Source organism: Oncorhynchus keta, chromosome 36 (assembly GCF_023373465.1).
Source record: "Oncorhynchus keta strain PuntledgeMale-10-30-2019 chromosome 36, Oket_V2, whole genome shotgun sequence".
Taxonomy (NCBI): Eukaryota; Metazoa; Chordata; class Actinopteri; order Salmoniformes; family Salmonidae; genus Oncorhynchus; species Oncorhynchus keta.
The window spans coordinates 27,313,424-27,336,472 of record NC_068456.1 but is presented as its reverse complement, the minus strand read 5'-3'; the positions used below and the strand labels follow the sequence as shown (position 1 = coordinate 27,336,472).

At 43.1% G+C, this 23,049-nt stretch overlaps 1 protein-coding gene across 8 annotated transcripts in view; it reads left to right on the top strand.

The window, feature by feature from the left end:
• Positions 1 to 23,049, top strand: part of LOC118369425 (calcium-activated potassium channel subunit alpha-1) — a 388,748-nt gene that overhangs the window by 318,013 nt on the left and 47,686 nt on the right. For 5 of the 8 annotated variants that reach the window (XM_052498738.1, XM_052498744.1, XM_052498740.1 and 2 more), the window contains 2 exons: positions 6,769 to 6,862; positions 15,386 to 15,509. In XM_052498738.1, the coding sequence (XP_052354698.1) occupies positions 6,769 to 6,862; positions 15,386 to 15,509 (218 nt within the window). Of the gene's footprint in view, positions 1 to 6,768; positions 6,863 to 15,382; positions 15,510 to 23,049 lie in introns of all 8 variants that reach the window. The other 3 variants (XM_052498739.1, XM_052498737.1, XM_052498741.1) reach the window with 1 other exon arrangement.

Genomic DNA, 23,049 nt, shown 5'->3' with positions numbered 1-23,049 from the left:
GTCAAAAAGAGACCGGCGTACGTTTCAAAGCAGATTGCAATTTAGGTAAATCTCTCAGTATAAAGTATAGCGTTGAACAAATGTACTAATTTCTATCTTGTGTCATATAGATAATGTGAATGTTAATTGTTAAATGCTTTTTGTTTGTTATAATGTTGTTTTCAGTTTTTATTATCCTACAGTTTAATAACCATTTCAGATGCTTACTGTATAATACACAGCTTTCTGTGTTTGTCATAACTACATAGGGTACTGTATGATACATAACAAAAATAACTGTAATGATAAAAATAACCACATTAATTATAATAAAATAATCCAATACTAGTAATACAAGTTCTACAAAATAATACATAATGTTACACAGCAAAAAATACCCAAACATACTATGATACCAACGTAGTACCCAGCACAGGTAGGCCTAATATTAATACACAAATCAAACTCAGATACAATAAACAAACAACAGTATCCTCTCCGCTGTCCCGTCCTCTCTGTGATTTGCATAGGACCCTGATGGGGGCTTGCATGCGTGATGGCCCCATCTAATCATAAGCATTTCTGGTAGGGACAGTTGCCGTCTGGGCTGTTCTGAGTGCACAGTGGACCTGCCAGGGTGTGTGAGTGCGCTCGAACACTGCGCGTGTTTGACAAGGGACAGATGAATCCAGGAGCTATCGGTGATGCTCTGTAAATCAAGGAGGCAGCTGACAGCTGGGATAAACCTCTGTTTAGTGCTCCGGGGGCCAAAACCATGACACACACACAAACCACAACACACACAGCAGCCAAACAACCTACTTTACCGTAATATGGAATACCATACATTGTGGTAGAGATGAGGTTCCACTGTGGAGAGGTTTTGAACATGATTTTGCCTGGGTATTTACACACAGACTGTGTTACTGCTGTGTTCTAAAACGCCACTGTAGCACAACGGAGCAAGGCAAGGAAAAGCACATGTTTATTGTTTATTAGGAATGAAAAAAATACATGTCATATTTAGGTGTCATTGTTAATTACAGAGAAAATGACTGGTTTCAAGAAAGAAATGGTCCAACAATGAAAGTCACATATATTTTACTCATTTAAATATTTAGTGATGCAGGAGAAATTATGAATATTATTATTAATTTATATAACATTGTTTTAATAAGGATTTATTTTGTCTCAGTGTTTATAACTACGGATGAGCATGTTTACTGTACATGTTTTTTTTAAAAGCAGAAATGTAACATTTATCCTAAAATGTTTGGCCTGCTGAATATAATAACAAATAGCTTTTTTAACACACAATTTAATATTTCCCAGCACAAGATAAATTATCAAGTAAAAACCATTGTCTTTCTATCTATCTAGCAACCTCCGTCTCTCCAGCCTTTCTGCCTCACTCTGTTTATTCTCCATTGTTTGACAGTAAAGGATGAAGTTAGATCGTCTTTACAAAACCCATCAATTAAAATCTCCAACTGCACCACGCCCTCCTCCTGCATCACGTCTAACGCCATTCACCCCCAAGCACCGCCTCGCCCCTCCCGCCACAAGGACCCCCTGGCCCCCCGGGACGCGGACCCCGCCGTACTCCTCGTTAATAACCGTAAAGGAAGCCTGCTTCCTCCGAGGGTGGGGCTGGGTCTTGGGCCCCACGGGGGGCTCCGCTTCAGTATCTCCGGCCCCAGCAGGGGGGACGGGACGGGCTGGGCCCTGGCCGAACAGAGCAGGCTGAACCGGGCCCGCAGCCTGCCGGTGAAATACCGCTACCACCCCAGTAACGCAGCGCTGCACGACCACAGCAGCAGCAGGGCCTGTAGGTTGCCCCCCTTGGCAAGATGCATCAGTCCCTGTCAGTTCTTAACACCCTGTACTGTCCTGTCACACTGCGTCCGTCGCCTGCCTTCACTGAGCTGCTCCTAGCTGCTGCTAGTAAATACCACATTCACCACTGCTACTGCTTTGCATGGAAGCAGCTCTCATGCGCTCAGCAATGCAACACCCAGTGCTGTGTGTGTGGCTGCCAAGCTATGGAATAGGACCAGTAGATGACTTTCTACTACCTGGCTTAGTGATAGATCACATGTAGTCCTTAGCCCATGAAGTCCTTACTGTTTTATTGCATTTGAATAGATGCCTTGAGAAGTTTGAGTAGTTTTTATTTGATTTAAATTACATTTGAATGATGATGTGACAATATTGCTGCCCTGATCATTGACAACAACAGTCTGCTATATCAATCTCAGAGAGACTGTTGTGTAGAAATCAGTTTAGTTTTCAAAGTATTGTAATGTCATTGGTACAGTAACAGTCACACACAAGCTGTGATCTCCATGGCTGCAGTGCAGAACATGTTCTTTCATTGTTGGTGATCTAAATTAGTGTCGTTGTTGTGCGTAAATCCCACCAGCTTTTTACAGAACTAATTGATCACACGGCCAAAGATATGAGACTGGCTAGGCCCAGAGATATGAGACTGGCTAGGCCCAGAGATATGAGACTGGCTAGGCCCAGAGATATGAGACTGGCTAGGCCCAGAGATATGAGACTGGCTAGGCCCAGAGATATGAGACTGGCTAGGCCCAGAGATATGAGCCTGGCTAGGCCCAGAGATATGAGCCTGGCTAGGCCCAGAGATATGAGACTGGCTAGGCCCAGAGATATGAGACTGGCTAGGCCCAGAGATATGAGACTGGCTAGGCCCAGAGATATGAGACTGGCTAGGCCCAGAGATATGAGACTGGCTAGGCCCAGAGATATGAGACTGGCTAGGCCCAGAGATATGAGACTGGCTAGGCCCAGAGATATGAGACTGGCTAGGCCCAGAGATATGAGACTGGCTAGGCCCAGAGATATGAGCCTAGGCCCAGAGATATGAGACTATGGCTAGGCCCAGAGATATGAGACTGGCTAGGCCCAGAGATATGAGCCCAGGCCCAGAGATATGAGACTGGCTAGGCCCAGAGATATGAGCCTGGCTAGGCCCAGAGATATGAGCCTGGCTAGGCTAGACTGGCTAGGCCCAGAGATATGAGACTGGCTAGGCCCAGAGATATGAGACTGGCTAGGCCCAGAGATATGAGAGAGATATGAGACTGGCTAGGCCCAGAGATATGAGACTGGCTAGGCCCAGAGATATGAGACTGGCTAGGCCCAGAGATATGAGACTGGCTAGGCCCAGAGATATGAGACTGGCTAGGCCCAGAGATATGAGACTGGCTAGGCCCAGAGATATGAGACTGGCTAGGCCCAGAGATAGACTGGCTAGGCCCAGAGATATGAGCTCGCTAGGCCCAGAGATATGAGACTGGCTAGGCCCAGAGATATGAGACTGGCTAGGCCCAGAGATATGAGACTGGCTAGGCCCAGAGATATGAGACTATGAGAGACTGGCTGGCTGGCTAGGCCCAGAGATATGAGACTGGCTAGGCCCAGAGATATGAGACTGGCTAGGCCCAGAGATATGAGACTGGCTAGGCCCAGAGATATGAGACTGGCTAGGCCCAGAGATATGAGACTGGCTAGGCCCAGAGATATGAGACTGGCTAGGCCCAGAGATATGAGACTGGCTAGGCCCAGAGATATGAGACTGGCTAGGCCCAGAGATATGAGACTGGCTAGGCCCAGAGATATGAGACTGAGATATGAGACTGGCTAGCCCAGAGATATGAGACCCAGAGATATGAGACTGGCTAGGCCCAGAGATATGAGACTGGCTAGGCCCAGAGATATGAGACTGGCTAGGCCCAGAGATATGAGACTGGCTAGGCCCAGAGATATGAGACTGGCTAGGCCCAGAGATATGAGACTGGCTAGGCCCAGAGATATGAGACTGGCTAGGCCCAGAGATATGAGACTGGCTAGGCCCAGAGATATGAGACTGGCTAGGCCCAGAGATATGAGACTGGCTAGGCCCAGAGATATGAGACTGGCTAGGCCCAGAGATATGAGACTGGCTAGGCCCAGAGATATGAGCTGGCTAGGCCTGGCTAGGCCCAGAGATATGAGCCTGGCTAGAGAGATATGAGACTGGCTAGGCCCAGAGATATGAGACTGGCTAGGCCCAGAGATATGAGACTGGCTAGGCCCAGAGATATGAGACTGGCTAGATGGCTATGAGACTGGCTAGGCCCCCAGAGATATGAGACTGGCTAGGCCCAGAGATATGAGACTGGCTAGGCCCAGAGATATGAGACTGGCTAGGCCCAGAGATATGAGACTGGCTAGGCCCAGAGATATGAGACTGGATGTTTCTACCAACATAGAACAATAAGCCAACAGGAAATAATATTTTATTCTGTGATATTTTCACAAAGTGGATTAGACTAGAGAGCGATGCGGTTGTAAAGTGGAAAGCGCTTTCTTGTGATATTAGCTATTCAGGACATCCACATTTGCAGAGCGGAAATGTCAGAGAATGGCATTTTATTAGGGGGCAAAGCCGCATTTTTATATTTTATTAGTGCAATTAGGTGACAGTCTAGAAGGGATGCTCAGACGGTAATGAAATGTCCTTGGTGCTTGGAGCAGTCAGCGCTTGCAGCTACGCTCCATTGATTTGCATTAATATCATGCTGTAGTATTGATTTCTAATCAATGCACTAATACAGGGTTTGAAGTGGCTTTGGCATTTGTGTGCTGTGGAGAATGTGGAGTGAATAAGAAAAGTGCCTGGGTGCCCTGTCTGACTCTGAAAGCCTTTGGAACTCACAGACAGACAGTAGAAAAATCTGGTCTTAGCTAAACTGAAAGTCTTCAGTAGGTTACTGGGCCTGGACTAATCTCTAGCTGGGTTTTTCTCTTAGTCTTCTGTCTGTGTCTGGTTCAGAGAAAAGTTTTAATCTCCTGCAGAGTGAGGAGTAGCTGACAGGAAAATGAACGTCTATCAGATCAAGCTAATCTAAAACTTCAGAGTGCTGCCTGACTGTAGTACAAGATTCATTTAATGGGAAATGTCACAATTGTTCAACTTCATATTCATCATCTCCAGCACCACCCCAACATCAGCAAATGTGAAAATGAAGTGTTTCTATGTTTTGTAGTAAAAAAGTGTTTCCAATGACATCATCAACCAATTAGTAGGCAATGGCGGATAGGAGCGTTGAGCCAGTAACCGGAAGGTTGCTGGATCGAATCCCAGAGCTGACAAGGTACAAATCTGTCGTTCTGCCCCTGACAGTTAACCCACTGTTCCCTGGGCACCGATGACGTTAATATCGAATAAGGCCCCCCACACCTCTCTGATTCGGAGAGTTTGGATTAAATGCGGAAAACACATTTCAGTTAAATGCAATCAGTTGTACAACTGACTCGGTATCCCCCTTTCATTTTTCATGATTGGTTAAAATCACACAATGCACACCGATGTCATCGTAAAGACTTATCATCCTCTATCTGTTTTACTACAACACATAGAAACGCTCCATTTTCACCTATGTTGATGCTGGGATGCTGCTGGAGATCATGAATATGGAGTATAATTTTTTTGTAATGTTCCTTTTAAAGCTGTGCTCAGCAAGTGTATTGTTTGAATGTATTTAATACTTCTTATATTGATTATTAATGCATCAACCCCAATTATTTTGTCATATAGTATATTTCAGCTATTTTAAAGGGTTATTTTGAGCTTCATCTAGCTACTGGTAGGTAGTGTGTGCAGAAAACTAGCCATAATGCTAATACTAGGCTAATGCTAGGCTACTCAATAATTTCCTGTTTGGTGTACTGGTTGTGCATGTGATTGTCTACTCTGGGATGCTCGTGCAGTCTTGATTGGCTGAGTGCTTGTGGCATGGAGCTTAAGTTAGACCTGTAGAAGAGCCATTGTGCTCTGTAGCTAGGGTTGCAAAATTCCGGTAACTTTCCTAAAATTGGTAGGAGTATTCCGGGTTTCCTTCTTATTCCCTCCTGACTTATTCCCTCTGGAAAATCTTTTGGCAAAGTTACTGGAATTTTGAAACCCTATCCATAGCTAGAGCAGGAATGATGGGGTGAGTGTCTGCCTCATTAGTCATCCATTCAAAACAACCAAACTGCACAGAACCATCCTCTCTCCATTTCTGTCTCTCTCTCTCTCTCTCTCTCTCTCTCTCTCTCTCTCTCTCTCTCTCTCTTTATCTCTGTCATTGATTCTGTCCACGATACGCTGTTGACAATGACAGTCCGTCCTCTGTCACATGGCCGGTCCTTCTGAGTTGGTAGAGCATGGCGCTTGTAACGCCAGGGTAGTGGGTTCGATTCCGGGACCACCCATGTAGAATGTATGCACACATGACTGTAGTCCTTTGGATAAAAGCGTCTGCTAAATGGCATATATTATTATTATTATTATATTATGGCCCGTATTGGCTGACCTAGGGAAGCATGGGCACACTGATGCAGACTGCTAGAGGTCCAACCACATGCAGTCTTGACTGGATCTAAAGAGAGATACCAGAGCTAAAGTGATCCAGTACCACTATATAGAACCCAGTCCAGAGGAACCGAACCAAAATTGGGTTTTGGCGGAGTAAGCAGATGTCAAGTCTTACTAGGTGGTGCTTCTTTTCTCAAATGGACCTTTGTCCCAGTAATAACTTAAGGTGTTCTCTTTCTGTCAGTCTTCTGTCTGATTATGACATGTTGTTTTATGAGTTTTTTGTTGTTGTCTGTGTTTAGTTTGTTTTGCGACAGCTGATTTATTGAGTGTTGGCTTTGGTGTTCTTTGACGTGTCAGTTCCAGCTCACATTAACCTCCCCGTCTGTTCATAGCCTGACACTCTTTGCATGTGTTTGCAGTTGAAGACGAGCACCCGTCAACTCTGTCGCCCAAAAAAAAGCAGCGGAACGGAGGCATGCGAAACTCACCCAACAACTCCCCCAACATGATGAGGTAAGATATTGATTTGATGCTTCAAACAGAAAGATAGAAAGGAAGAGAGATGAATGGTTGGTGGGAGTGAGGAAGGGGCGGTCGAATAAGGAGGAGAGTAAGAAAGTTCAAGTGAGGGGTGGAGAAGGAGAGAGGGTTAGATGGTGGTGGTGGGATGGTTGGAGGAGGGAGCGAAGAAGCAAGGGAGCAGAGCAGAGGAGAGGGAGAACAAAGTGAGAGTCAGAAGAGGAGAGGACAGCTGGGCTGTTTAGGCTGGCATGCTGTCAGACACTGGGTAATGACAGAGCTGAAATATTCCTGTCATGAAAGACAGTCTGTGTGAGGGGGGGTAGCTGTTTGGGGGAAAATGGCTTTAAAGTATCATCTGTCACCCCACCACCCTGCCTTCATCCCCTTCATCCTCCCTCCGACCCCCCCGCCCACATGTAGTCCTTAAACAACGCTGGCACTAACGACACCAGCAACCAATCAGAGTCCTCCCCGTGGTTCCTCTGCCCCGGGGCAGTGGGATCTATTGTGGGACCCCTGCGACTACTGTTTCTGCTACTTAAGGCCAAATGTGAGATGTATTATCGCAATCAAAAATGAATTTGCAATATTACCTTCCTTTTCTCCTGTCCTCTGGAATTAAATTGCCGTTAATTGACTTTGAAAGATGAAAGTGTTTAGGTTTTTGTGCGAAAGGAGAGAGACGTTGGTAGGAACATGACGGCATGAAAAATGCAGAGATAGAGTGTGGGGGGGGCTGTCCGATCTGGGTGGAAGCACAGTGGTGAAGATGGGTGAAAACATGGTCACTCACAGCATAGATCCACTTCCTTTTAAATGAGAGTGATTGTTGGAGACCTATATCTTACTGTATAAATATACAATCTCCTAATGGTGCTGTGTACTATCTGTCATGTGAGTCACAAAGTATTTGGCGCTGAAGAGCATATATTTCCACATTAACTAATATTAGATTTAGAAAAAAGCTATTGTCTTCAAACTGTAAAAAAAATCTGAACAAGATTTTTAAACTATCATGAAAAAGAAAACAAGCATGACAACGTATCCATTTGGTTGTTGTTCAATTCGATCCTTAAAAAAAAAACACATTAATTAAAGGTTCTATAATTATGTTTGCAAATTTCTTCTCACAACCAAGGTTACCTAATTTTCTCATAGTTTCAAGTTTAAATGTCATGTGCACAAGTTCAGTGAAATGCCTTTCTTGCTAGCCCTTAACCCAACGATGCAGTAATCAATATCAATGAGTCATATACACAAAGTACTAGAAAGATGGTACTGTTCATTTAAACATTGTATTTTGGTTTATATTATAATTTTCTGTGTACTGTATGTTCTCTGCAAAACTCAATGGAATCCTTTGGTGGGCTTTGTATGGTAGAGCTGGTTGTTACTCGGGTCCCATTAGGGCATCTTTGAACAGCAGCCAACAGAAGTGCTCTGTATGATTGTATGTACAGCTTGTCTGCTGTACATGTTAGGCTAACCCTCAGTTCTCAACACAACAAGCAATTAAACGAGCCCTCAAACACACGCCCAACCATTAGCCCAACACATAGTCTTATCCTTCAGTCTCGTCTGCAAAGAGAGCAGCGTTGGAGATGCCCTTGTTTAAAAAGAGCAAACCTCGACAAAAGAAAGAACAACTGGCACACTTCCAGATAACTGCTAGTTAAGATGGCTGCTCGTTTAGATAACTGATATTTAAGATGGCTGCTAGTTTAGATAACTGCTATTTAAGATGGCTGCTAGTTTAGATAACTGCTATTTAAGATGGCTGCTAGTTTAGATAACTGCTATTTAAGATGGCTGCTAGTTTAGATAACCGCTATTTAAGATGGCTGCTAGTTAAGATGGCTGCTAGTTAAGATGGCTGCTAGTTTAGATAACTGCTATTTAAGATGGCTGCTAGTTTAGATAACTGCTATTTAAGATGGCTGCTAGTTTAGATAACTGCTATTTAAGATGGCTGCTAGTTAAGATGGCTGCTCGTTTAGATAACTGCTATTTAAGATGGCTGCTAGTTTAGATAACTGCTATTTAAGATGGCTGCTAGTTTAGATAACTGCTATTTAAGATGGCTGCTAGTTAAGGTGGCTGCTAGTTTAGATGGCTGCTAGTTTAGATGGCTGCTAGTTAAGATGGCTGCTAGTTTAGATGGCTGCTAGTTAAGATGGCTGCTAGTTTAGATAACTGCTATTTAAGATGGCTGCTAGTTTAGATAACTGCTAGTTTAGATGGCTGCTAGTTAAGATGGCTGCTAGTTTAGATGGCTGCTAGTTTAGATGGCTGCTAGTTAAGACGGCTGCTAGTTTAGATGGCTGCTAGTTTAGACGGCTGCTAGTTTAGACGGCTGCTAGTTAAGATGGCTGCTAGTTAAGACGGCTGCTAGTTTAGATGGCTGCTAGTTAAGATGGCTGCTAATTTAGATGGCTGCTAGTTAAGATGGCTGCTAGTTAAGATGGCTGCTAGTTTAGATGGCTGCTAGTTTAGATGGCTGCTAGTTTAGATGGCTGCTAGTTTAGATGGCTGCTAGTTTAGATGGCTGCTAGTTAAGACGGCTGCTAGTTTAGACGGCTGCTAGTTAAGACGGCTGCTAGTTAAGATGGCTGCTAGTTAAAACGGCTGCTAGTTTAGATGGCTGCTAGTTAAGATGGCTGCTAATTTAGATGGCTGCTAGTTAAGATGGCTGCTAGTTAAGATGGCTGCTAGTTTAGATGGCTGCTAGTTTAGATGGCTGCTAGTTTAGATGGCTGCTAGTTAAGATGGCTGCTAGTTAAGACGGCTGCTAGTTTAGACGGCTGCTAGTTAAGACGGCTGCTAGTTAAGATGCCTGCTAGTTAAGATGGCTGCTAGTTTAGATGGCTGCTAGTTTAGACGACTGCTAGTTAAGACGGCTGCTAGTTAAGACGGCTGCTAGTTTAGACGGCTGCTAGTTAAGACGGCTGCTAGTTAAGACGGCTGCTAGTTAAGACGGCTGCTAGTTTAGATGGCTGCTAGTTTAGATGGCTGCTAGTTAAGATGGCTGCCAGTTTAGATGGCTGCTAGTTAAGATGGCTGCTAGTTAAGACGGCTGCTAGTTAAGACGGCTGCTAGTTTAGACGGCTGCTAGTTAAGACGGCTGCTAGTTAAGACAACTGCTAGTTAAGACGGCTGCTAGTTAAGACGGCTGCTAGTTTAGACGGCTGCTTGTTAAGATGGCTGCTAGTTTAGATGGCTGCTAGTTTAGACGTCTGCTAGTTAAGACGGCTGCTAGTTTAGACGGCTGCTAGTTAAGACGGCTGCTAGTTAAGACGGCTGCTAGTTAAGATGGCTGCTCATTTAGACGGCTGCTAGTTAAGACGGCTGCTAGTTTAGACGGCTGCTAGTTTAGACGGCTGCTAGTTTAGATGGCTGCTAGTTTAGATGGCTGCTAGTTTAGATGGCTGCCAGTTTAGATGGCTGCTAGTTAAGATGGCTGCTAGTTAAGATGGCTGCTAGTTTAGACGGCTGCTAGTTAAGACGACTGCTAGTTAAGACAACTGCTAGTTAAGACGGCTGCTAGTTAAGACGGCTGCTAGTTTAGACGGCTGCTTGTTAAGATGGCTGCTAGTTTAGATGGCTGCTAGTTAAGATGGCTGCTAGTTAAGATGGCTGCTAGTTTAGATGGTTGCTAGTTAAGATGGCTGCTAGTTTAGATGGCTGCTAGTTAAGATGGCTGCTAGTTTAGATGGCTGCTAGTTAAGATGGCTGCTAGTTTAGACGGCTGCTAGTTTAGACGTCTGCTAGTTAAGACGGCTGCTAGTTTAGACGGCTGCTAGTTAAGATGGCTGCTAGTTAAGATGGCTGCTAGTTAAGATGACTGCTAGTTTAGATGGCTGCTAGTTTAGACGTCTGCTAGTTAAGACGGCTGCTAGTTAAGACGGCTGCTAGTTAAGACGGCTGCTCATTTAGACGGCTGCTAGTTAAGATGGCTGCTAGTTTAGATGGCTGCTAGTTTAGACGGCTGCTAGTTAAGACGGCTGCTAGTTTAGACGGCTGCTAGTTTAGATGGCTGCTAGTTTAGATGGCTGCTAGTTAAGATGGCTGCTAGTTAAGATGGCTGCTAGTTTAGACGGCTGCTAGTTAAGATGGCTGCTAGTTTAGACGGCTGCTAGTTTAGACGGCTGCTAGTTTAGATGGCTGCTAATTTAGACGGCTGCTAGTTTTTGTTTCTTAACAAAACCTTATTTTTTCTCTCTCTCTCATTCTCTCCTCTGCTGAGGAGATGGTCCCCATTTGCCGTGTAATATTTGCATCTCCGCTTTGATCTCACAGTGATAATAATTCTTAGGAGTTATTTACTTGGTTTTGAAAATGCTTCAAAGCGGTGTCAAAGTTTCTCTGCTTTAGGGGTGCTTGTGTATTCGGCTGGCTCTTGGGGCTGCGGATGACAGGTCCTCTGTTCTAGGTGTAGGCTTTTTCAAGTCATAGCCCTCAGCAAAACATCAAATTACCCAGCGCCGACCACAGCCCCTTCCTCTCCCCACAGCCCCTGTCAATATATGATACCATATATATTAAATACTTACGCTTTACAAGGTGTATTTTATGCACAATGAAAAGTGATTGTTTGAGCTAGCCGTAGGGATACTTTACTCTACAAGGAAGGAGGGGGAAAAACACAGCAGAGAGAGAGAGAGTGTATACCATATCAAGTCTGGTTTTTACAGGACTTGCTGCCTGAAGGCCTCTGTAAATAAATAATGATCAACAGATTGGCTGTGGGTTTTTGAAAAGCATGTTTTTGTCAGTTTGCATGATGGGGAGAACTTTCAAAGCGAGAGGCTGCCTTCATAGCCTGCTGGAGAGGGATTGGGGGAGCATACCCATCCCAAGCTAGTGACTGCTGAGCGATGCACTGGAATAACTATGTTTGAAATATACACTGAGGGACGGTTGGAGAGGGACGGTTGGAGAGGGACTGTTGGAGAGGGACGGTTGGAGAGGGACGGTTGGAGAGGGAGTGGGGGTATAGAGAGGGAGAGACAGGGGAGGGAGAGAAAGAGGGCAAATTCTCCTTTGTTATGGGCTGTCTTTTATTGCCTAGGTTACTTTATTGTACAGTTTGGGTTCACCCACAATTTACTTGGCAGAAACTATAGGCCTTTTCTTTAGGCAAGGCAATTAAATGCAAATATATTACAATGCACAGTAAATTCTCTTTTGATACCATGTTGATTTTCTAGCTGATTTAAATGTTTTGTTTAATATTCTACAAAATATGTTTTTGTACTGGCTAGATATCTGATATCTGAAACGGTTAGTCTGGGAGCCGGCTCAGCCCGTGTAAATACAAAGTAATTTCCCAATCCGCCAATCTGACATGTCATTGAGCGAACGAGCTGTGTTCGCCATAACCATCGTAGCGTTCTGTTCCACGCGTGAACGGCATGCTCCTGTCCGGGAATGAACACCATTCTAACCCTTTTGATGGGTAAGGAGACTAATTGTGCTATACTCAGGACGTCACACGTATGTCCCCTGGGCGTGGTGTGGCGGACACAAGTGTCACGTCTGTTAACCTCCAGTTCGCCTGATTGGTTCTAGGGTATAGGAACGAGAGAGAGAAGGGGAGAGGGGAGGAGCAAAGGAGAGAAAAATAGGTGAGGAATGAAAAGGAGAGGAGGAGATTAGAAGAGGAGAGAGAGGAGAGGAAATAGAGGAGAGAGAGGAAATGGGGGAGAGAGAGGAGAGGAAATAGGGGAGAGCGAGGAAATAGAGGAGAGAAGGAGAGAGAGGAGATGAGGAAATAGGGGAGAGGAGATGAGAGGAAATAGGGGAGAGAGAGGAGAGGAGAGGAAATAAGGGGAGAGAGAGGAGATGAGAGGAAATAGGGGAGAGAGAGGAGATGAGAGGAAATAGGGGAGGGGAGGAGATGAGAGGAGAGGAGAGGAAATAGGGGAGAGGAGGAGATGAGAGGAAATAGGGGAGAGAGAGGAGAGGAGAGGAAATAGGGGAGAGAGAGGAGATGAGAGGAAATAGGGGAGGGGAGGAGATGAGAGGAGAGGAGAGGAAATAGGGGAGAGGAGGAGATGAGAGGAAATAGGGGAGAGAGAGGAGAGGAAATAGGGGAGAGAGAGGAGAGGAGAGGAAATAGGGAAGAGGAGGAGATGAGAGAGGAGAGGAAATAGGGGAGAGGAGGAGATGATAGGAAATAGGGGAGAGAGAGGAAATGAGAGGAAATAGGGGAGAGAGGAGAGGAGAGGAAATAGGGGAGAGAGAGGAGAGGAGAGGAAATAGGGGAGAGAGAGGAGAGGAGAGGAGAGGAAATAGGCAAGAGAGAGGAGAGGAGAGGAAATAGGGGAGAGGAGATGAGAGGAAATAGGGGAGGAGGAGAGGGAGAGGAGAGGAGAAGGGAGGAGAGAAAACAGGAAGACAACAGTCACCGCTGACAGTTGTGTGAAAGCTAGCCATCTTTGACAGTGGAGGAGGAGGTGCCTTCCTGCACCAGTCAGCCCCCGCATGCTCTGATTGAAGTGACAGGGACTTGTGGAGAGTGGCGCAACACGCGGCTCAGAATGAGATATTCAGCCAGGGTGTAAAAGCACTAAATGCTGTCAGAGTTATTAACACCTGCACCAACTGATTTAATTTATCTCCATACAGACAGAGAGGGATGGAGGGAGAGAGAGAGGGAGGGAGATACAGACAGAGATGGAGAGACAGAGAGAGAGACACAAAGAGAGAGAGGAATGGAACTAATTTACACATTTTTGATGTGTTATTTCTTGCAATGAAATGAATGCCAAATGTAGGAGCATCAGAGAGACTTGTCACACAGAGTGCCACTTGTGATGGAACAGAGAGAGCGTGATGGAAGGAGATGTCCTATATGTCAAACACCCATGATGTTTTCTCACACGTTACGCCAATGTCACCCTCAAAAAGAAACACAAAGATGCTGTATGAAGCCATTTCTTACCCTGCTCTTTCATTTGTTAGTGTCATAAGTCTTCGATAAATGTGCATGTTTTGAACACAAAATACAGTAATAAACAAAACAAGTTTTCAGGATATCCTAAGGGTTCTTACTTACTTTCAATAACATAGGGCAATGATGCAGACAATAGCTTTGTGAACATGTAAGGCTGGTGTTACAGCAGAGTTGCTTCTTTATTTAAACTTTGTGCAAGTAGTTGCAAGTAACAGCCAATCAAAATGAATGCTTTTAGCACATGATCCATTCGAAGGTTCTGAACTCCGGCCCAGTTGTCATGTCAACACAGCTGTCAGTGCTGTATAATTAGATATTGGCATCAGGGCTAGTAAAGGTTAATGTACATGCTTTGGCAGTCAATAAATGTATTTCTTAAGTGAACCCAGAACTCTCTCTTACCAGTTTCAACTGAAATTGTTCAACATGAACTTCATTGATGTTAGCTAGCTAGTTCGTTGTTAGCTTAGTTCATTACTAGCTTGGTTAGCTCTTTGTTAGTTTGATTAGAACAGTGCTGGCAATTTCATTTTGGCTAGCTAGCTAAATTGTACAGCCAACATTTTGTCTAAATAGATCCTCAATCAATAACCAAATGTTTGGATGAAAAAATAATTTGTGAAATCACGTTTTAATGCAGCAGAAGGCATTAGATGAGTTTAAAATTCTCAACCCATATGGAATGATATGACTAAAGCAGCTTCAATTTGATTGGCTGTTGCGTGTTGAGTTGTTTTGTGTATCAGAAAAGCTATGAAATGATTGCGTGACAGTTGCATCGTGTGACCCCAGATTAAGGGTTTCTGAGGTGATACAGACAGAGGGAGCGAATTCCCTGTAGACCCATGGTCGACATCAGAGGGAAGCCTTTGTAGTCCGGCCCCTGGCTCTCAGCTCAAACACTCTGATTCCGTGCTTCTCAATCTTGGGGGACCCCTATGGGGTGCACATTTGTTCTGGCCCAGCACTAACATTAGTCTAAACAGGTGTATTAATTATTATCCTACTTTTTACATGTAATCAGAATGCGACCACCCTGTCTGATAAGGAGAAGAAGCTTCACTCCGCTCTTCCATGGTTAGTGTTAACATTACAGCTGAGAACACTCAGCGGTGCGTCGCTGTGCCGCAGCCAGTTTGCAGGTCGCATGCTGATGATAAATCATTCATGGGCATCAGTTGGGAAAGCAAAATGAGATTGGTTCAAATTCCTGAAATATTTAAAGTCCTGTTGGAGCTTTTACTGTTGGCAGTGTCGTGAGCGAGGGCGCGGGGCTAAAAGCCGTAAACTGGCGCTACATTCTCTTTGTCAGCGGTGACATAGTGGACACTCAGGCCTTGCTCTGTCCCCATTGCTGCTACCAATATCCTTCAAAAACTTTATGATGACTGGGTAGCTGTGGCATCTAGGGTTAGAGAAGGACATGATATTGAGTGATTCGTTTTCGGTTTCAACCAAACCTAGGTAATAATAAAAGACATAAAAAACAAATAGCATCAACTTGACCATGGTGGTCCCCAGCTCATACTGTTGGTTGCTGTGTCATGTCCCCTCAGCAGGCATGACCCTCTACTAATCCCTGGGAACGAGCAGATGGAGAACATGGACATGAACTTGAAGCAGTATGACTCCACAGGAATGTTCCACTGGTGTCCGTCTAAAGAGATCGAGAAGGTCATCCTGGTGAGTGGTCATCTACGTCTCCCTGTAGGATTGTCATGACACCGGTATTGTAGGGTTGTCATGACATCAGTATTGCCACACCCAGAAGTAGCATGTCAAGCAAACAAAGCATGAAGCAGATTTGATTTCTTGAGGAAAATAGCCACATGTTGTCCCACATAGTTAACTGAGTTGAACGATAGTTATTAACATCCAGTGTAGGGATACAGTACCTATCCATCAACATATATGGTAGGTGTTGTTCTACAGTACCTATCCATCAACATATATGGTAGGTGTTGTTCTACAGTACCTATCCATCAACATATATGGTAGGTGTTGTTCTACAGTACCTATCCATCAACATATATGGTAGGTGTTGTTCTACAGTACCTATCCATCAACATATGTAGTAGGTGTTGTTCTACAGTACCTATCCATCAACATATATGGTAGGTGTTGTTCTACAGTACCTATCCATCAACAGATGTGGTAGGTGTTGTTCTACAGTACCTATCCATCAACAGATGTGGTAGGTGTTGTTCTACAGTACCTATCCATCAACAGATGTGGTAGGTGTTGTTCTACAGTACCTATCCATCAACAGATGTGGTAGGTGTTGTTCTGCAGTACCTATCCATCAACAGATGTGGTAGGTGTTGTTCTACAGTACCTATCCATCAACAGATGTAGTAGGTGTTGTTCTACAGTACCTATCCATCAACATATATGGTAGGTGTTGTTATACAGTACCTATCCATCAACATATATGGTAGGTGTTGTTCTACAGTACCTATCCATCAACAGATGTGGTAGGTGTTGTTCTACAGTACCTATCATCAACATATATAGTAGGTGTTGTTCTACAGTACCTATCCATCAACATATATGGTAGGTGTTGTTCTACAGTACCTATCCATCAACATATATGGTAGGTGTTGTTCTACAGTACCTATCCATCAACAGATGTGGTAGGTGTTGTTCTACAGTACCTATCCATCAACAGATGTGGTAGGTGTTGTTCTACAGTACCTATCCATTAACAGATGTGGTAGGTGTTGTTCTACAGTACCTATCCATCAACATATATGGTAGGTGTTGTTCTACAGTACCTATCCATCAACATATATGGTAGGTGTTGTTCTACAGTACCTATCCATCAACAGATGTAGTAGGTGTTGTTCTACAGTACCTATCCATCAACAGATGTAGTAGGTGTTGTTCTACAGTACCTATCCATCAACAGATGTGGTAGGTGTTGTTCTGCAGTACCTATCCATCAACAGAAATGGTAGGTGTTGTTCTACAGTACCTATCCATCAACAGATATGGTAGGTGTTGTTCTACAGTACCTATCCATCAACATATATGGTAGGTGTTGTTCTACAGTACCTATCCATCAACATATATGGTAGGTGTTGTTCTACAGTACCTATCCATCAACATATATAGTAGGTGTTGTTCTACAGTACCTATCCATCAACATATATGGTAGGTGTTGTTCTACAGTACCTATCCATCAACATATATGGTAGGTGTTGTTCTACAGTACCTATCCATCAACATATATGGTAGGTGTTGTTCTACAGTACCTATCCATCAACAGATGTGGTAGGTGTTGTTCTGCAGTACCTATCCATTAACAGATGTGGTAGGTGTTGTTCTACAGTACCTATCCATCAACATATATGGTAGGTGTTGTTCTACAGTACCTATCCATCAACAGATAGGTGTTGTTCTAACAGATACCTATCCATCCATCGACATATATGGTAGGTGTTGTTCTACAGTACCTATCCATCAACAGATGTAGTAGGTGTTGTTCTACAGTACCTATCCATCAACAGATATGGTAGGTGTTGTTCTGCAGTACCTATCCATCAACAGATGTGGTAGGTGTTGTTCTACAGTACCTATCCATCAACAGATGTGGTAGGTGTTGTTCTACAGTACCTATCCATCAACAGATGTGGTAGGTGTTGTTCTACAGTACCTATCCATCAACATATATGGTAGGTGTTGTTCTGCAGTACCTATCCATCAACATATATAGTAGGTGTTGTTCTACAGTACCTATCCATCAACATATATGGTAGGTGTTGTTCTACAGTACCTATCCATCAACATATGTGGTAGGTGTTGTTCTACAGTAACTATCCATCAACATATGTGGTAGGTGTTGTTCTACAGTACCTATCCATCAACAGATGTAGTAGGTGTTGTTCTACAGTACCTATCCATCAACAGATGTAGTAGGTGTTGTTCTACAGTACCTATCCATCAACAGATGTAGTAGGTGTTGTTCTACAGTACCTATCCATCAACATATATGGTAGGTGTTGTAGGGTAGGTGTGTGCTACAGTACCTGTCCATCAACATATATGGTAGGTGTTGTTCTACTACCTCTCCATCAACATATATGGTAGGTGTTGTTCTACAGTACCTATCCATCAACAGATATGGTAGGTGTTGTTCTACAGTACCTATCCATTAACAGATGTGGTAGGTGTTGTTCTATCCATCAACAGATGTGGTAGGTGTTGTTCTGCAGTACCTATCCATCAACAGAAATGGTAGGTGTTGTTCTACAGTACCTATCCATCAACAGATATAGGTGTTGTTCTAGTACCTATCCATCAACAGATATGGTAGGTGTTGTTCTACAGTACCTATCCATCAACATATATGGTAGGTGTTGTTCTACAGTACCTATCCATCAACATATATAGTAGGTGTTGTTCTACAGTACCTATCCATCAACATATATGGTAGGTGTTGTTCTACAGTACCTATCCATCAACAGATGTGGTAGGTGTTGTTCTGCAGTACCTATCCATTAACAGATGTGGTAGGTGTTGTTCTACAGTACCTATCCATCAACAGATATGGTAGGTGTTGTTCTACAGTACCTATCCATCAACATATATGGTAGGTGTTGTTCTACAGTACCTATCCATCAACAGATGTAGTAGGTGTTGTTCTACAGTACCTATCCATCAACAGATATGGTAGGTGTTGTTCTGCAGTACCTATCCATCAACAGATGTGGTTCCATCAACAGATGTGGTAGGTGTTGTTCTACAGTACCTATCCATCAACAGATGTGGTAGGTGTTGTTCTACAGTACCTATCCATCAACATATATGGTAGGTGTTGTTCTGCAGTACCTATCCATCAACATATATAGTAGGTGTTGTTCTACAGTACCTATCCATCAACATATATGGTAGGTGTTGTTCTACAGTACCTATCCATCAACATATGTGGTAGGTGTTGATGTGGTAGGTGTTGTTCTGCAGTACCTATCCATCAACAGAAATGGTAGGTGTTGTTCTACAGTACCTATCCATCAACAGATATGGGTGTTGTTCTACAGTACCTATCCATCAACATATATGGTAGGTGTTGTTCTACAGTACCTATCCATCAACAGATATGGAAGGTGTTGTTCTACAGTACCTATCCATCGACATATATGGTAGGTGTTGTTCCATACCTATCCATCAACAGATATAGATGTTGTTCTACAGTACCTATCCATCAACAGATATGTTGTTCTACAGTACCTATCCATCAACATATATGGTAGGTGTTGTTCTACAGTACCTATCCATCAACATATATAGTAGGTGTTCTACAGTACCTATCCATCAACATATATGGTAGGTGTTGTTCTACAGTACCTATCCATCAACAGATGTGGTAGGTGTTGTTCTGCATATCCATTAACAGATGTGGTAGGTGTTGTTCTACAGTACCTATCCATCAACAGATGTGGTAGGTGTTGTTCTACAGTACCTATCCATCAACAGATACTGCTACCTATCCATCAACAGATGTGGTAGGTGTTGTTCTACAGTACCTATCCATCAACAGATGTGGTAGGTGTTGTTCTACAGTACCTATCCATCAACAGATGTGGTAGGTGTTGTTCTACAGTACCTATCCATCAACAGATGTGGTAGGTGTTGTTCTACAGTACCTATCCATCAACATATATGGTAGGTGTTGTTCTACAGTACCTATCCATCAACAGATGTGGTAGGTGTTGTTCTACAGTACCTATCCATCAACAGATGTGGTAGGTGTTGTTCTACAGTACCTATCCATCAACATATATGGTAGGTGTTGTTCTTCAGTACCTATCCATCAACATATATAGTAGGTGTTGTTCTACAGTACCTATCCATCAACATATATGGTAGGTGTTGTTCTACAGTACCTATCCATCAACATATGTGGTAGGTGTTGTTCTACAGTAACTATCCATCAACATATGTGGTAGGTGTTGTTCTACAGTACCTATCCATCAACAGATGTAGTAGGTGTTGTTCTACAGTACCTATCCATCAACAGATGTAGTAGGTGTTGTTCTACAGTACCTATCCATCAACAGATGTAGTAGGTGTTGTTCTACAGTACCTATCCATCAACATATATGGTAGGTGTTGTTCTACAGTACCTATCCATCAACATATATGGTAGGTGTTGTGCTACAGTACCTGTCCATCAACATATATGGTAGGTGTTGTTCTACAGTACCTCTCCATCAACATATATGGTAGGTGTTGTTCTACAGTACCTATCCATCAACAGATATGGTAGGTGTTGTTACCTATCCATTAACAGATGTGGTAGGTGTTGTTCTACAGTACCTATCCATCAACAGATATGGTAGGTGTTGTTCTACAGTACCTATCCATCAACAGATATGGTAGGTGTTGTTCTACAGTACCTATCCATCAACATATATGGTAGGTGTTGTTCTACAGTACCTATCCATCAACATATATGGTAGGTGTTGTTCTACAGTACCTATCCATCAACATATATGGTAGGTGTTGTTCTACAGTACCTATCCATCAACAGAAATGGTAGGTGTTGTTCTACAGTACCTATCCATCAACAGATATGGTAGGTGTTGTTCTACAGTACCTATCCATCAACAGATATGGTAGGTGTTGTTCTACAGTACCTATCCATCAACATATATGGTAGGTGTTGTTCTACAGTACCTATCCATCAACATATATAGTAGGTGTTGTTCTACAGTACCTATCCATCAACATATATGTAGGTGTTGTTCTACAGTACCTATCCATCAACAGATGTGGTAGGTGTTGTTCTGCAGTACCTATCCATTAACAGATGTGGTAGGTGTTGTTCTACAGTACCTATCCATCAACAGATATGGTAGGTGTTGTTCTACAGTACCTATCCATCAACATATATGGTAGGTGTTGTTCTACAGTACCTATCCATCAACAGATGTAGTAGGTGTTGTTCTACAGTACCTATCCATCAACAGATATGGTAGGTGTTGTTCTGCAGTACCTATCCATCAACAGATGTGGTAGGTGTTGTTCTACAGTACCTATCCATCAACAGATGTGGTAGGTGTTGTTCTACAGTACCTATCCATCAACAGATGTGGTAGGTGTTGTTCTACAGTACCTATCCATCAACATATATGGTAGGTGTTGTTCTGCAGTACCTATCCATCAACATATATAGTAGGTGTTGTTCTACAGTACCTATCCATCAACATATATGGTAGGTGTTGTTCTACAGTACCTATCCATCAACATATGTGGTAGGTGTTGTTCTACAGTACCTATCCATCAACAGATGTGGTAGGTGTTGTTCTGCAGTACCTATCCATCAACAGAAATGGTAGGTGTTGTTCTACAGTACCTATCCATCAACAGATATGGTAGGTGTTGTTCTACAGTACCTATCCATCAACATATATGGTAGGTGTTGTTCTACAGTACCTATCCATCAACAGATATGGAAGGTGTTGTTCTACAGTACCTATCCATCGACATATATGGTAGGTGTTGTTCTACAGTACCTATCCATCAACAGATATGGTAGGTGTTGTTCTACAGTACCTATCCATCAACAGATATGGTAGGTGTTGTTCTACAGTACCTATCCATCAACAGATATGGTAGGTGTTGTTCTACAGTACCTATCCATCAACATATATGGTAGGTGTTGTTCTACAGTACCTATCCATCAACATATATAGTAGGTGTTGTTCTACAGTACCTATCCATCAACATATATGGTAGGTGTTGTTCTACAGTACCTATCCATCAACAGATGTGGTAGGTGTTGTTCTGCAGTACCTATCCATTAACAGATGTGGTAGGTGTTGTTCTACAGTACCTATCCATCAACAGATGTAGTAGGTGTTGTTCTACAGTACCTATCCATCAACAGATATGGTAGGTGTTGTTCTGCAGTACCTATCCATCAACAGATGTGGTAGGTGTTGTTCTACAGTACCTATCCATCAACAGATGTGGTAGGTGTTGTTCTACAGTACCTATCCATCAACAGATGTGGTAGGTGTTGTTCTACAGTACCTATCCATCAACAGATGTGGTAGGTGTTGTTCTACAGTACCTATCCATCAACATATATGGTAGGTGTTGTTCTACAGTACCTATCCATCAACAGATGTGGTAGGTGTTGTTCTACAGTACCTATCCATCAACAGATGTGGTAGGTGTTGTTCTACAGTACCTATCCATCAACATATATGGTAGGTGTTGTTCTTCAGTACCTATCCATCAACATATATAGTAGGTGTTGTTCTACAGTACCTATCCATCAACATATATGGTAGGTGTTGTTCTACAGTACCTATCCATCAACATATGTGGTAGGTGTTGTTCTACAGTAACTATCCATCAACATATGTGGTAGGTGTTGTTCTACAGTACCTATCCATCAACAGATGTAGTAGGTGTTGTTCTACAGTACCTATCCATCAACAGATGTAGTAGGTGTTGTTCTACAGTACCTATCCATCAACAGATGTAGTAGGTGTTGTTCTACAGTACCTATCCATCAACATATATGGTAGGTGTTGTTCTACAGTACCTATCCATCAACATATATGGTAGGTGTTGTGCTACAGTACCTGTCCATCAACATATATGGTAGGTGTTGTTCTACAGTACCTCTCCATCAACATATATGGTAGGTGTTGTTCTACAGTACCTATCCATCAACAGATATGGTAGGTGTTGTTCTACAGTACCTATCCATTAACAGATGTGGTAGGTGTTGTTCTACAGTACCTATCCATAAACAGATGTGGTAGGTGTTGTTCTGCAGTACCTATCCATCAACAGAAATGGTAGGTGTTGTTCTACAGTACCTATCCATCAACAGATATGGTAGGTGTTGTTCTACAGTACCTATCCATCAACAGATATGGTAGGTGTTGTTCTACAGTACCTATCCATCAACATATATGGTAGGTGTTGTTCTACAGTACCTATCCATCAACATATATAGTAGGTGTTGTTCTACAGTACCTATCCATCAACATATATGGTAGGTGTTGTTCTACAGTACCTATCCATCAACAGATGTGGTAGGTGTTGTTCTGCAGTACCTATCCATTAACAGATGTGGTAGGTGTTGTTCTACAGTACCTATCCATCAACAGATATGGTAGGTGTTGTTCTACAGTACCTATCCATCAACATATATGGTAGGTGTTGTTCTACAGTACCTATCCATCAACAGATGTAGTAGGTG